Source organism: Gavia stellata, chromosome Z, assembly GCF_030936135.1.
Source record: "Gavia stellata isolate bGavSte3 chromosome Z, bGavSte3.hap2, whole genome shotgun sequence".
Classification (NCBI taxonomy): domain Eukaryota; kingdom Metazoa; phylum Chordata; class Aves; order Gaviiformes; family Gaviidae; genus Gavia; species Gavia stellata.
Genome location: NC_082637.1, coordinates 32,816,445 through 32,831,304, shown reverse-complemented (window position 1 = coordinate 32,831,304; position 14,860 = coordinate 32,816,445). Strand labels below are relative to the sequence as shown.

Genomic DNA, 14,860 nt, shown 5'->3' with positions numbered 1-14,860 from the left:
GATCACTTTCTTTCTATCAGATGACATCACAGTAATGCACACACTGACAAATTAAGTAATTCTCATGTAACACAGCAAAGAAAATACTCTTATATTGCACTTATGCATATATTGCTTCTCTACATCAACTTTCTTGAACGACACTGTTATTCTAGATGTAACACAGGGTGCAACTGCTAGTAGCTGATGCACTTTTATTTATGTTTTCCACCAGCTTTTGAAATTCCTCAGGAAATAGGGGGTTTTTTCATCCAATATAATATGTGATCTGTTTTGTACACGTTTTTCAACACCCAGATGGCAGAGATACCATGTAACAAAGAGATCATACATTCTTTTACCTTCATAAATAGTTCCTTGAGGCAAAAATACGTAACAAAAAGACCTCACAAGCATGTACTGTGTGATATTCCCAGTCTGTTTGGGTTTCAACACTTTCATCACCAATACAGTTCCAAAACTAAAACCTTCACAGTTGACACTGGTTAAGTTTGTTGTTCTTCTTTTGCGGGAGGGCAGGCTCGAATGTCTTTTAATAAAACACCAAAGGCTGTTAACAGTGTTAATGAATTGCCATTATATGTCAAAAAGGCCATCTTAATAAAACCCTGGTTATTTATTCCTTACCTTAAACATAGTTTACTGGTCTGTACCTGGCAATAATCATCACAATTCAGATTTTTAATACATTTCAAATATTGGAACACTTTAATAGCAAAGAATATATGAAGCATATATGAATACACTACTCACCAATTTTAATCTTTGCAAAGGTATTCTGCTAGTGTCTATCGGTGTACGTTCTGTGACATTACCAAATCTGACTTCTGGAATGGCAATTGCACATATTACATGTGCCCACCTGTGAAAAGTGGCAAGTCAAGAATACCACCAAAAAAACCCATAGAAATACAAGTGTTTAAGATGTTTCATTACTTGCTGTGTGTGTTGTTTTTTTTTTAAAGGAACCATCTCTAGATACTTCCTTGTTAGGATTTCCTAAGCTTCTTTGAAACATTTTTAACAAACCTTACAACACTACCACTTTGTGTAAATATAATTTCAGACTGGGGTTTTATTGCAACATTTTTTTAAGCATTTTTCACGTTCAATTTATTAAAAGCAAAGTTTTTGTAGCTGTGCTATCCAGGTGCCTATGTAAAGACCATGCTATTTGATTCATGTGCAATTTGTCACCTACAGCATTTTGGATTAACATTACTCTGACCTGAGTAACTATTCTTAGGCAACACACATGGTCACGGTCATACACTGGTGACATACACCAAAGCATAAACCAAAACATACTATCAAGACCTTCTGTTTACCGACACAAAGGCATAGAAGCAGTAAATTGATCACGCTATCACTGTAATGCCCAACCTGAACTGGATCCCCTTTAGCAGTCGAAAGCACCTGTCAAGTGCCTAGGACCAATGCTACATATAAGACTTCAGTGCAACTTCAGGAAGCTTGTCAGATGATGTTTCCTATACTCATCAGAAAGCACTGCTATATCCTCCAAATGCTGGTTCAGTACACAAATCTCAAAATAAGAAAGGCTAAATGAAACTAAAAAAAGTCTGAAATTAATATTGAAAGTGCATATTATATGAAGTAAAAAGAGAAGCTAATGACATTTTTATTAACCAAGTGTAGCCTCTTCTGAGACTACAACTAAAGTCTTTTTTTGGGGTAGACAACTAGTAAATCTGAAGAAAAGGAAACTTTCCCATTCCTTTACGCATCTTTACCTTTACTCATATTTGCCTTATTCCCTGTCATTCACTGTACATCTTGTCTCATTACCCCATTTGCTCCTTTTTGTAAGCCCTGAATGCTTGCCTCACTCCACTTTCTGTAGATCTCCAGAGACACACATTGTATGAGCATCTTAGCAGATTAACACAAATGTGGGCTGGAGCTAAAAAAGACAGAAGGTGATGCAGAACAGAAAAGAACAGAAATCATTTATCTTTCCTGCACTAGAGTGGTGCTATATCAATAAGTCATGTTTGACAAAAATATCTGGAAAAGTATATGACAACACACAGGGACTAAACAAACTGCTGTCATGTGACATTAAAGTTGTATTGGCCAAAGTATGACATATGAGCTGTATGTAAAGATGACATATCAATTAGTAAGTTATACAGTTCAGCCCAAATAAAAGCAGATAAAGCTTGTAGATCTATCATTTCATTATGGTCACAGTTTTGTTTATGTTCTAACTTACAGAAAAAAGCCTTGCTTTGAGACTTTTTAACTTTTAATAACCCTTTTGCTTTTCATTGCTGCCTGCCCGCCTGCAAAACTAAGTTGTCTTACCATCTAAGCTTTATGGGACAGAAATGCTATAAATAAAATGCCTCTTCAATAAATCTTCACCCAAACCTTTATACTACGACATCTCTCAGCCTAACAGGACTCAAAACAATTGCTGTGTTCTGCTGAAAAGAAGGAATCTCAGCTCTCCTATATTGCAAATTGTTATCCCCCCACCATGTTTGATTCATTAGCTTTTAAATCTAAGTAATGCCCATCCTATATCTCTAATCAATGTGTGAGAGGGAAGGGAGTGCACATGTTGGATTTTACACTTGTTGGGGAAAAAAAGATGTAACTGGAACATACCATTCCAAAAACTCTCCAAAGTTCGGAATGGTAGCTAATGCTGAAAGATAGATGAAAGACTCAACGAAGTGTAGCAACTGTAAGGTGTTATGGAAACAGGAAAACAAGACTTGAACTACTTTTACAGAACTCTCATTTCATAAATCTGTAACAGAAACCTACAGAGGGATATAATGCAAAGCCAAAGACTTTAGGTATAGTTATGCAGAGAAAGTCACTTTCTGCAAACCTCTGTGGATTTTTCTATGAATAAATCTTATTAAACATTTCTAAAACATTTTAATTGATCTATAAAAAAGATGTAAATATTTTCAAAGATGCAACATGCAATCTAACAGCAGCAAATACCAAAAGGGCATGACAAATTCTACTGAGGTTACATTTTTGTCATTTTCTTTTCTTTTTTTTTTTTTAGTGAGAAAGGCAAGTAGCAAATTTAGGGGACTTTAAAACAGAACTAAAAAGCAGCTGAGAACTTTTATGTCTTGGTCAAAGCCTCCATTAAAATGGTTACAATATTAATGCTTTCTGAAAGTAAGATCTGGCCTGCGAGTTTCACCTACCCCTAACTGGACAATTTACAAGGGTCATGCAACCAATTGCAGATCACTGATAAATAAATTCTTGCCTGCTAAGTGGAAAAGATCGTTGCAACTAGATCATCTCTTACCACTGTGTTCCAAGGGGTTAAAGACAGAGATCGACATGATATTGCTAAGTTACTAAAATAATTTAATTAATTATGAGAAAATTAAAAACACATAAAGACTGTTCCACTATAGGGCTTGAAAAAATATTAAGCTGCAACATTTTCTATTTTATCTGTTAGGGTTACTTGCTATAGCGTTTTGTCATCCAAATACAGAGAAAAATAGTGATGCTGTGAATAGCACAATGTCAGCAACAATACTATTTTTGACAGTGTATGACAGAAGTGTATTTAAAAAAAACCACTCCAAAATCTAAAATTATTTCAATATGATTCAAATTAATTAATTAAAAATACTGTTTCTAGAAGGTCAAAGGTATTGTATTAAATTCTGTAATCACAGATTTCCAGGACCAAAGAAGAAAATACACTTCACAGTTTGATAAGACTTGTCCATGCCAACAATGACAAATGAGCTCTCATTTACTTTCCTTACACAAAGGCCAGCAGAAAAAAATTTGGAACAAGTATGTGCAAATACTAAACCAAATATACGTTTTAGCATCTAACTATTTCACAAAAAACGCCAGTGGCACATTTCAATAGGAGTAATTTTAATTCTGCAACGATTCAGCTTTGAGGGACACTGTCAAGTAATGAGGTTTACAAATGCTTTGTACATGGGAACGGATTGGGAATAAAGTGTAAAACAAGCACATACAATCCCGAAGTATATATTACTTACTTCTTGTCAGTAGTTTCCTTTAATGCACCACCTCTCAAATTGCAGAGACAACATTCCTAAAAATAAGAAGTGTAGAAAAAAGTGAGCTTTATTGAGTGGTTACAAATCAGTTTTATTCAGCTGATCTTAAGGATATGTAAACTGCTAATGGAATTAATTACTGGGTTACAAACTGGCACTTACAAGCATTGCATTTCCTTACAGAAAAAATACAGGAATACAGTAACGAAAAAAGAAACAATTCAAATGAGCAAAATAAAAATAAATTTTAAGTATTAGTCATAAACAAAGCGACAGAATCACTTTGAAAGTGATGCTAAATAAAAAGGCATTTAATCAGTACTGCCATAGCAAGGCTGGAATTGCCATACAGATTACTAAGTTAAAACAAAGCAAAATGACACATAATTAGTTTAATAGAATTTACTGAGAAACTGACTCACAAGCCATTGATCCAACTCAAACACTTTGAAAACCTGCTTGTGTCTGATTGTTCTTAAATTCATAAACCTACACAATATGGGGCAGGTTATCTTTTTTTTTTTTTTTTGCGCTAAAGTTCCCCTTGCTGCAGGACACCTTCACTGCCTTGATATTCAGTACAATTCCATCTACTTTCAGGGCACTCAGCAAGGTATTTTTCAGTGGTTCCCAGATAATGTGACAAACAAGGCTTTTCCTACCTCTACTTAAAACTATGCCTTTGAATAGATACACAGGTTTTTCTACTTTCCAACCCTTTTCTCTCTCTCATCAGTCTCCTCCTTTTCTGAATCTATCCTTTCCCTTTTTTTTCTTTTTTTCCCTTGTCCCTGCACAGGAACAGATGAAAAAGTGTTTCCAATGTTAGTTATTTTTTCTTCCTGTCTTCATTTTTCTGGTCTCCACAAAGAAGCAAATGCACAAAATCAAGTCAAGATATACTGTGCCTGTATACCTATACTCAGAGCTTATCTCCCAAACCTCTAAATTTAAGTTGTCCTTGCAGGGGGAAAAAAACCCAAGCAAACAAAAACCAAAAACCCCAAAGAGCTGTTATGTAATACTCCAGTCTGATCTCATCTTAAAACCTCCAATAATGAAGATTATCAGTGTGTGCCAGAAATCTAATTGAATGCTTTATTACATTTCCTACGAGAATGACCTTTCCTAACTAAAAATACTTCCTTGTGACAACTGAATCGTCTTTGCAATTTAAGCACATAACTTTTTGCCTTAGCTACCAAAACCATGGAGAACAGGTAACCCATCCTCTTACAGAGTACCCTTTTATCTATTTAATATTATTGTAGAGTTGTGAAGAAGAGAATTGAGGTTCATTACTTCACCCACAAGAGCCTTGGGATGGGACCTAACATCCAGCTCAAAGTGCCCTTTGTAATAGTAAATATTGAGTATTAAATCAGGAAACACAGAGGCTCAGAATACCATTTCCTTCAGACCATTTCCTTCAGGTATTCAAAGGGGACTGAGCAGGAACAGGTAGTTTCAGTATATAAAGAAGAAAACTGGAACATAAGGAGGCTGCTATTGCAGCACTGAGTGGGAGCTTCAGCCTGTACTATTTGTAACTTTTGGTAGCCTCTTCAATAGAGGAAACAACTCAGATGGGGAAGGACATCATTGCATAGGATTTCTCCATTTGGCTGTTGGAGAATAAGTAAAACTGTTTCTTCCAGAACCAACATTTGTATTCAATTAGCTGCATCTTTGTGAGGTTCTCTTGCCCCATCTTAGGAAACCTGCTCTTGTATCAATCCAACACAACAAGACAGAAGCTCACTGGGGTTGGAGGGGCAGTGGAGAGAACAAGTGGAAGGGAGAACACAGGAAGGAGGAAGGGAGACAGGGAGAAAGGGAGGGAAGAAGGCAGGGATGGAGGGAGGGAGGGAAGGAGACAGGGACGGAAGGTAATTTCTTCTCTTTTTCCGCTAAATGCCCACTCTCCTGAAGGTAAAGCAAGATGGCGGGAAACAGAATTACTCTAATACTACTTAATCTTCCACTTCTCTGTCAATGAGAGATCAAGTCAACAAACTTCATGCCATTCTACATTCACGTGCCAAATTCAGTCTAATGTACCACCTCCTATTTTAGTTTCAAATCATTACTCTTTGAGATGTTGTTCAACCACTATACATAATCACCCCTTTCTTTCCCATACATAATTACCTTCCAAATACTTGTAGATTCTTATGAAATCCTAACCTTTTGGTTTGGGGTTTTTTTTTTTGCCAAGCTATATATATTAAATTCCCTAACTACTCATCAAGATTATTCAAATCATCTTCACATTCTCTTTCTGTCTGTTGCCCTTCTTTGGATGTCATTAGGATAATGAGGTGCTGCCATCTACACAGGAATACTCTCAAGTTATGTGAAGAACTGTTACTATCTTTCTTATCCTGAATATATTTTGGTTTAAAAAAAACCAACATCGCTCTATTGGAAAATTTACTGAACTACCTAGGAATGAGGTAATGACTTTCCTAAACTATACGCTAAGGAATCACATTATTAAGGCTCTATACACATTAATTCACCATGCTGAAATTATTCTGAATCAACAAAAATGCCACTAAACAGTTAATGAGCACAGTGCACTGTTTCCAGTAAAGTACCACTACAGTCATAGGAAATTTGCTTCTAGTTGGCACTCAGTTCTCAAAGGCAAGCACTTATATGTGAAAACTGCAGCATGAAATAGTCTGCAGATCTTTAAACCTACCTGGGAATCCTGAAGACTACCTTAGCACAACCCCAGAGTAATCCTACAGCACTCATCCTCTTCAATCTGATTCACCTTAAAATCTTGCTTACAAATCAGCAGAGGAAAGATCTACTTCTTCATCTCTTCCTTTGATTTTGACACCCTTGAGTGATGGGTCATCTTTTCTGCTATCAGTGTTGTTTATCTTTACAAAAAGATCTTGGCCGCCATCTGACTCAGTAGAAATCTTTGTGGGGCAAAAGCTTCATTTTCCACTATCAAATGTAAAAGTTCAGTGGAACCCCCACCTGTGGATCCCTCATGACTCATTTTAAAATTGAAGCACTTTCTTCATATTTGCCATAAAAATCCTTTATACAAAATACTTTGAAATTCATTACTTGAATAATGATGAACTTTTCCTGCTTCTAATAGGTATTTTTTACTTTTAAGGAAAACCTTAATCTGATCATCTGCTGTGTAACTTATTAATGCAGCTACAGAGAGACTCCAAGGCCCTAAAGAAGTTCCACAAATAAATTAAGGTAAAATAGCACAGGAAGAGACTTTGTATAAGAGTATGTTGCTAACAAATTTCTTCTGAAGGTTTACCGTAAGCCACTGTAAAAATAAAGAATTAGAATTCGTGGATTAGACACTGCAAGAGAGAGAAGTCATAATCCTTACCTACTAACTGCAGAGCCTTCACACTAGGTTAAAAAAAAAAAAAAAGGAAATTTAAAAAAAAGGAGGGGCAGGGGGAGAGGCAGACCAGAGAAAAGAGATTGTGGCTGTAAATATCCTCACTGCCAGCTAGAAAAAGATTTCCCCTATGCAGGACCTATAGGAACCAAATTTAATCCCTTCTCAAAAACCACCTATACAAATCTTTCGTGAGTAGACAGTGGTGGTGAGTAATAATTGTCCACTGTCTGCTGGATACAGGCTATAACAACTTAGGCCCATAAGAACTAGAAAATTTCACCAGTGTTCATAGCAAACCTGGGGGGGAAGGACCACAGGCTCAAAGCCCATTAAATCCATTTTGTAAATCATGCCTGCATTGCAATATATTGTCCTATATCCATCTGACATGGCTATTACTTTATCTCCAGTTTCAACATACTGTAAGCAATGAAAACACAGGGGCCTGATATTTAGAAAGACTAATATTCCTAATACAGGTGTACCTGTCATGGATGCCAGTGAAATCACAATTACATTAGCAATTACTACTCAAGTTCTCACAGAGAAAGAGAGAGAGTGATTGTGCATCCATGTGTGTCTGCTGTCAGCCTGCGTGTAAAAATCAGGATAGGAACAGACTTCATTATAGAGCATCATCTTAGAACATATCCAATCTCTGATCCACTATTACTTTGCAGATCCTTTAAACAAGGAATTTTGTCATTTGTATTTGCATTGAATAATAATTTCTTAGAGCATATTATGTTACACTTATCTAAAATAAATCTTAGACCATTTTAAATTATTCATCTTCTTAAAAAATCTCCATAACACTATAGAACTACAAAATAAAATTCTTCCAGTATCTGTATAAAGTAAGACTTCTCCACATAATTCACAAGCTTTAGCACACTAACGTTCACATCACCTTTTAGCTTCTTAGAGGAGACGATGCATTTTTTTCATAACAATACAGATCACATCCACAGTTTCTGGACTAAACACTTCCCCTTGCTTACAATGAAACTGAATTTTGCAACCAGCATTCCTAATCTAGTTTATTTTTCATTTCTCTGTTGCAACCACTGCTAGAAACCGCAGCAAAAGCCTGAAGTCAATGTGAATTAACCATGCTTCTTTTGGTACATACATCCAAAAGATGGATCACCTTCTTTGGAACTACTACTCAGGCATAACTGCATATTAATTATTGTTGCACGAATAAATACCACACAAAACCCAAGACTGTTCACACTCATTTATATATTAAAATGAATGCGTTTGGTTGTCTGAGTATTTTTTACACTCTGCCAAAATTCGAAGTCATACTGACAATAATGCTTATAAAAAGCAGTTTTCACACTTCCATATTTGCATGCATACTTTATCAGCAATAGCATTCTGTATGAGACAGGAAGCTGTCTGACACAGCAAGGCAACAGAGTTCAGCCAAGCCATAGCAGAGGGGTATATAGGAAGTCACATAATGTTTATTCTTACGGACAACTATGAGCATGCCCCACATGATTCCCTTTCTTGTTAAACTGCTGTCTCTCCTTTCCTCTAAGATCCTGTAAATTACAATGGCATCTCCAAAGAATTAAATTTATCCAGTTAAATGAAACGTATAACTTATGTCAGTGGATGAAGACAGGGTAAAATAAAATGTATGTTATTCCTAATGATTTTTTTCTGACACATTTTCAACAACTTCCTCGTAAAATGCAGTCTCCATAATCAACCTAACAATCTCTTCCAGATCTTTGACATCCCTGCCATTAGGAAGTTTTTCATAACAGCTAACCTGAAGCTTCCCTACTGTAGTTTAAGCCTTTTTCTTTTTACTTGATGCATCATAAACATGAAAAACAGATTGTTCCTTTCTTTTTTGTAATTTTCCAACGACAGTCCCTTACAACAGCTGCAACTTTTTCACCTACTGTCTTCATCTGCAGCCATGTTTTCCCCTCTGAAATGCAATGAGAGCAAATTGGCAGTGATGCCAGGCAAAACACATTTAGTTGATAGATCTTGCATCCCACATGTAGGGAGATGTGTTTTGGGACAAAATCAAAGGAAAACAGAAAGCAGCAGATTCAAAACAAAAAAAATAAAAAATGCTCTTCACAGAGTGTGTGACTGTTTGCCAGATGTGGATGCTAAAATTTTACACCAGTTGAAAAAGAAGCTGCATAAGTTCATGAAAGAGGACTCTGACAAAGGTTACCTTTTACTTAGTAAATACAAAGATACTGCCTTTGGCTAAGGCAGTTTCTTATTTGCGTATTGTAGGATATTGAGAGAGCATCAGGGAATGCTTGCCCAAGACTTATATTCTTCATCACGTATTCATTTCTGACTGTGCTAGAGAGCGGGTAACAGGCTAGAATAGACTTTGGTTTAATTCATTATGGTACATCTTACTGTTCTATGTAACCTGCCATTTTAAAGTTTTACAAAATATATTTTAAAATGTTTTAGAAAAGATACCTAGATATTAGGAAAATCATGTTACTTGGCACTGCTAAGTATACACTGCAATATACATTATATGTAATAAATATTTAACTTAATTTTCATCTGTTTGTAAGTTTTGTGATTCTGAAAAACAAACAATGCATTCCCTGAACTTTATTATTTATTATTAAGTTATTGTGATAAGTTCATTATCACAGCTTTATTTAGCAGTGATACTAGAATGAATAATTTCAAGTAAGTATACATTTTGGCTAGTGGTTTGAAGCATTGCAAGTGTTGATAAAGTCTTCAGCACTAAGTAGGACACTATTTATCCATTTAACGATATATTTCCACCTTTTTTTTCATCAACACATTTTCCCTGTGTGTCTGTTGCCGTTGACTCAAAAATCTAAGAAAAGTGGTTAGGAGACTTTTTTTTCAAAATATTTCTAACAGTTGTTTTCAGTTTTAAGAGTCAACTGCTACAAAGCTGTGTCATAATAATGCTGATGTACTAGTCTCATTTAAAAGTAGCTAATTAAAACAGAAATCTAATCTTGAACTCTGCCACAGCTAAGTCAAATAGATATAAATTACATGGCTAAGGCTAATAAACATCTCTTGTTTTCTTCAAGCCACTCGGGTGGGTTTTTTAGAGAGGAACCTTTGAACTGAAAATAGATACCCTTAGTCTTCCACCTTCTCTCTCAATTGCCTTGTAATGCCCAAGGTCACACTTCCTAATACTATTAACACAGATGTGCACAGGGATATGACATTGCTGCCTTTTCAGCTATGTCATTTCCCCAGCTTATTTATATTTGTGTCTATATTTATCCTTGTGTAAAGAGAAAAGGGTTGGTGTTTCTCTTAACACATTTGAAAATGTCATTTTCAGCATTGGTCCACTAATGAATATTTCAATCTTTGCACACCAGGGGAATAATTTTCACTCAGAAAATAGCTTTTGAGATTATTAAATTTCAATTCAGAGACTGTTACTGTATCCACCTCAAGCTATTACCTTAAAATTAGCTCTGCAGCGACAGACTTCCATTTTTTTTAGAAAGAAAATATTCCTAAAAATAACAAATTACAGGCAAATTGAGGGTTGTCTAGTAAAAGGATTCACTTTCCTGTCTGGGATCACCATTTCTTAACAGAGTTGCCAGATACTATCATTATAACTCACAATTTTCATTTGTATATATACACTGTCAAACTTCCACCACCATATGCTTCAACAATGCCACAATTTTTACTAATAATAAGAATATTGAAAAAAGCATTTAAACTTTTTTCTTTAGAAAATGTTACAGAAAAATCTTACTCTGTCCAAAAGAATAACCCATTATCAATTCTTTTCACATTTTGTAGATGCTTCAAGTTCACACTGATTGAGGAGGCTGAGTAATTCCATGAAAGAGAAATCCACAACAGGTTAATATTTATTTAATATATAGACACATCTTTGGCTGCAAGCTCAAAGTAGGCTCTTAAAAATTGAAGGTGGCCACACTTCTGCTATGGATGAACATTTTACTCTTTCAGATGCATTCAAATCTGTTGAAGACATCCACCTTTGGGAATTTAAAGTTTACAAACTTGTATTTCCACTGAATTTTCTACTCAATTTCCACATTTTAGTAGCCTAATCCCGCAAACATTCAGTCTGCCCTGCCCTTGATTCAGGGATGGCCAAAAATTTCCTTGCAATTGCAGCTTCCAGGTCATGCCAGGCTGAGGCAACAGTATACACAGTAAGAACCCTTTTGCTGTGCTGTCCATGACATAACATTATTGAGAACAGTGATCTGCAAGAATGCAAAAAGCAGGAGAGAGTTGGCTGGGATAAGAAGACTTGGAAAAGGACAGGGAAGAGAGGTGAGAAGGGGAATGGGAGTAGGGAGAGAATTCTGCAGCCAGAGAAGGTATGGGAACTGGTGGGGCTGAGACTGAAATAAGAATCAAAACACTTATTACAGGTAACCGGAGTAAAAATAATTCCCACACTTGCCAGGGGGAACTACGTGTCCTTTCTCACTAGAACGTGCATATCTGAAATAAAAAATGCATATAAAGTATGAAATGGAGACTGTTACATCGCTGAATATGAAATACGTTCTGCAATAGTGGTTATTGGTCACTCAGTTTTAGAAAATGTTTACAATAGAAAGAGTGGCTGTTCCCAAGCATCCGAACAAGAAAGATTACAGACTACTTCCCCTTTGAAAAGAATTCAAAAGCAATGAGATTAGCTTTTTAAAAAATAAATAAATAAGCATTGGCATTAGGTGAAAAATACAAAACTGATCATTCTTCCTGCAAAATATAATCAGACTGAAAACCACTGCCAGAGGATAACACTGAAGCTAAACGCTTAGCAAACACACAAACAAAAATGGAATGATGGTATATCTACTGATAAAAAATATGTAGGATTATTCCCATTATTAGAAGACAATGTTTGGAAGTGACAGTAAATATTAGATTTAAACCTGAACATCTTTAGATTAAAATCTCTATCTTCAAGAAAGCAGCCTAGCACCAGCTGTACAGGGCAGGATAGTCTGCTAGTGGCTATTTCCAGCTTTTTTTTTTACCCTCAGTGATTTTGCAGCAGTAGTCCTGCAGATCAGATATGGTCTTTGAGGACAAATTTAGATTGGACAAGGTTGGTGGAGGTTCTCTGATCCAATTCCAGCTCCAAGCAGGGCCAGATTCAAAGCTGCATCTGATTGAAATCCTGCTTCACCCTGCAGGGAATGGAAAACCCCCTCCTTGGTAAGACAAGAATACCCACACACCTGGAGGTGGCCAGAGCTACCAAGCCTTTTCACAGGGGTATCAATGGCAAAGGTTGACTTGGTGAACTGCAATGAAGGGAATTGAAGGTCAAAATGGACTTTGGGTCTGAGCATTATAGCACTTAGGTTAAAAAGATATTTTCCAGGTTTAACGGTCTTCAATTTGGTTTCTGTGAGAGCATCAGGCAAACTCAGTATTTACAAACCTGTTAAAATATGTTGTGTCAAAGACTGATTTTTACAAGCAATACATATCCTGTTACTAGACTAATACCAAAACCAGAAAGAAGTACCACGTTCCCCACTTCCGAGTCCACACATAGTTACCATCAGCATTCATAAGTATTTCTCCCAGTGAGCCAACTTTTTGCAGAGAAGGTTTGGGAAAACCCAGATTTAAAAATAAGCAAATTAAATTACAAAAAATTTTAAAAATCATGCCTTAGTTTTCTGACAAGGAAAAAGAAAAACACAGAAAACTTAAGGTTTAAACCTGTACTGCTATAGCCAGATTTTTATGCCAAATAATTCCTTTTTATTAACAATATCTAAATACTTTTAGAGCTTGGTAGCAAAATCAGTCTGAAAATTAAGACACTGTGTACAAACTCACATGTAGTGATTTGATTTTGGCAGTTTTCAGGCTCTGAAAACAGGAGTTTAGAGTGGAAATGCTTACACTGTATCAGTGAGAAGGGCACCACTATAAAAAGATTGTTCAAAATCATTATTTTCAGTAGGGTGAAATAGGGCAGTTTCTGAGCTGGAATGCAGAAAGCTCTTATGTGCCACTTTTCTGATGCCTTGGGGGAAAAAAAAAGAAAGGAAGAAAAAAAACCCCACATCCTTCAACTGCTGTAACGGGCTACTCTAACCACAAAATACAAATAAACTGAAAGTCTGAATATCAATAGTAAAATATAAAGCATGAAAAAGCTCATCTACAGAAAAAAAATTCTGCAAAGCTGTTTAACACTTGGGATTCAACATCGGATCTGGTCTCAAAATTAGTGCCAACTGACCAGTTAGGTGCTGAACTATTTCTATAGTGCTATGGAGGGTTCGAATAACATGTGCAAAGTCATGTAGCTTCCTTAGTAGCCTTAGTAACAGCTAGCTTACTATGAAGTAAGGCATTGACGTGCATTTACCTATTTCCGTACTTGCTCTTCTCTCTTCTGTCCCAAATCTTTTTGTCCTCTAAATAATAAACGTACTTACGTTTATGTGCTATAGCTACTAGGTGACCACATCCTTGCACATTGTACAGTACGTTGCATTCTCTGTAATGCCAGTCATCATTCTTCCTGAGTTCACTAGCTTTCTTTAGCTGAAGCATTTAAGATTAATGAGGCATTTGTTCTCAATCAAGGCACTTTGTATGAATACAGTTACACTTTCAGGAGCCATGCAGATGACTTATTTATTATTATTTGATTTTTTAATTGTTTTGGGGGATTGGTTTATGACTATTTTTTGTCTATTAGCATAGACAAATTTGGTATCACTCTTCTCTTTTGTCAATAATCATTATCAAGCAGGATCTACTGCCTAGTAGAATATAAAGACATGTTATGTTATCATGGATCCAAGTGCATCCTGGAATGTGAAAATTTGACGTAAAATATTGTAAAGCATTGTAGACATACTTCAGCTACTTAGAGATGCTGCAACTGCAAGAAAACAGTATGCTTCTGAATCTCAAAAGCAGTTTCCTTTGATAATAAAAAATTGAATCTCTGTCAAAGAAAAGTCTGGCTCCGTAAACCTGAGTCCACATAGGCATTTTCTCTATTTCCATATTTTAATGATGTTAATAGTTGGGATTCACACGTAATACAGTTTCATTTAGCTATTAATACAGCTCTCATTTCTATAGTGCTCTCATACTTCAGTGCTTTGCAAAATCACACTGATATACAAAAACCTAGTAGAGACCAAATTTGCTATAAAGTTAACATAACTGCCAGGAGTTTAAGTATCATTTAACAGAACAAAATACAAGACTTAATTGTGTAAGCAGAGGAATGAGAAGGAACTTTCCCTCCCAAGAAATGAATTTTGAACTTTGAACCAAGGTTTTTACCAATGTTTCATAACTTCCATTTTATTCTTTACTGGACAAAACTTCTTTCTCCTTGTTTTCCAATCAACCTTCCCTTCAGGAG

At 35.9% G+C, this 14,860-nt stretch overlaps 1 protein-coding gene across 1 annotated transcript in view; it reads right to left on the bottom strand.

Moving 5' to 3' along the window:
- Positions 1-14,860, bottom strand: part of KDM4C (lysine demethylase 4C) — a 256,596-nt gene that overhangs the window by 80,981 nt on the left and 160,755 nt on the right. Inside the window, exons 13-14 of the mRNA XM_059834281.1 lie at positions 4,029-4,084; positions 754-862 (exon numbers count right to left, since the gene is read on the bottom strand). Of these exons, the coding sequence (XP_059690264.1) occupies positions 754-862; positions 4,029-4,084 (165 nt within the window). The remainder of the gene's footprint in view (positions 1-753; positions 863-4,028; positions 4,085-14,860) is intronic.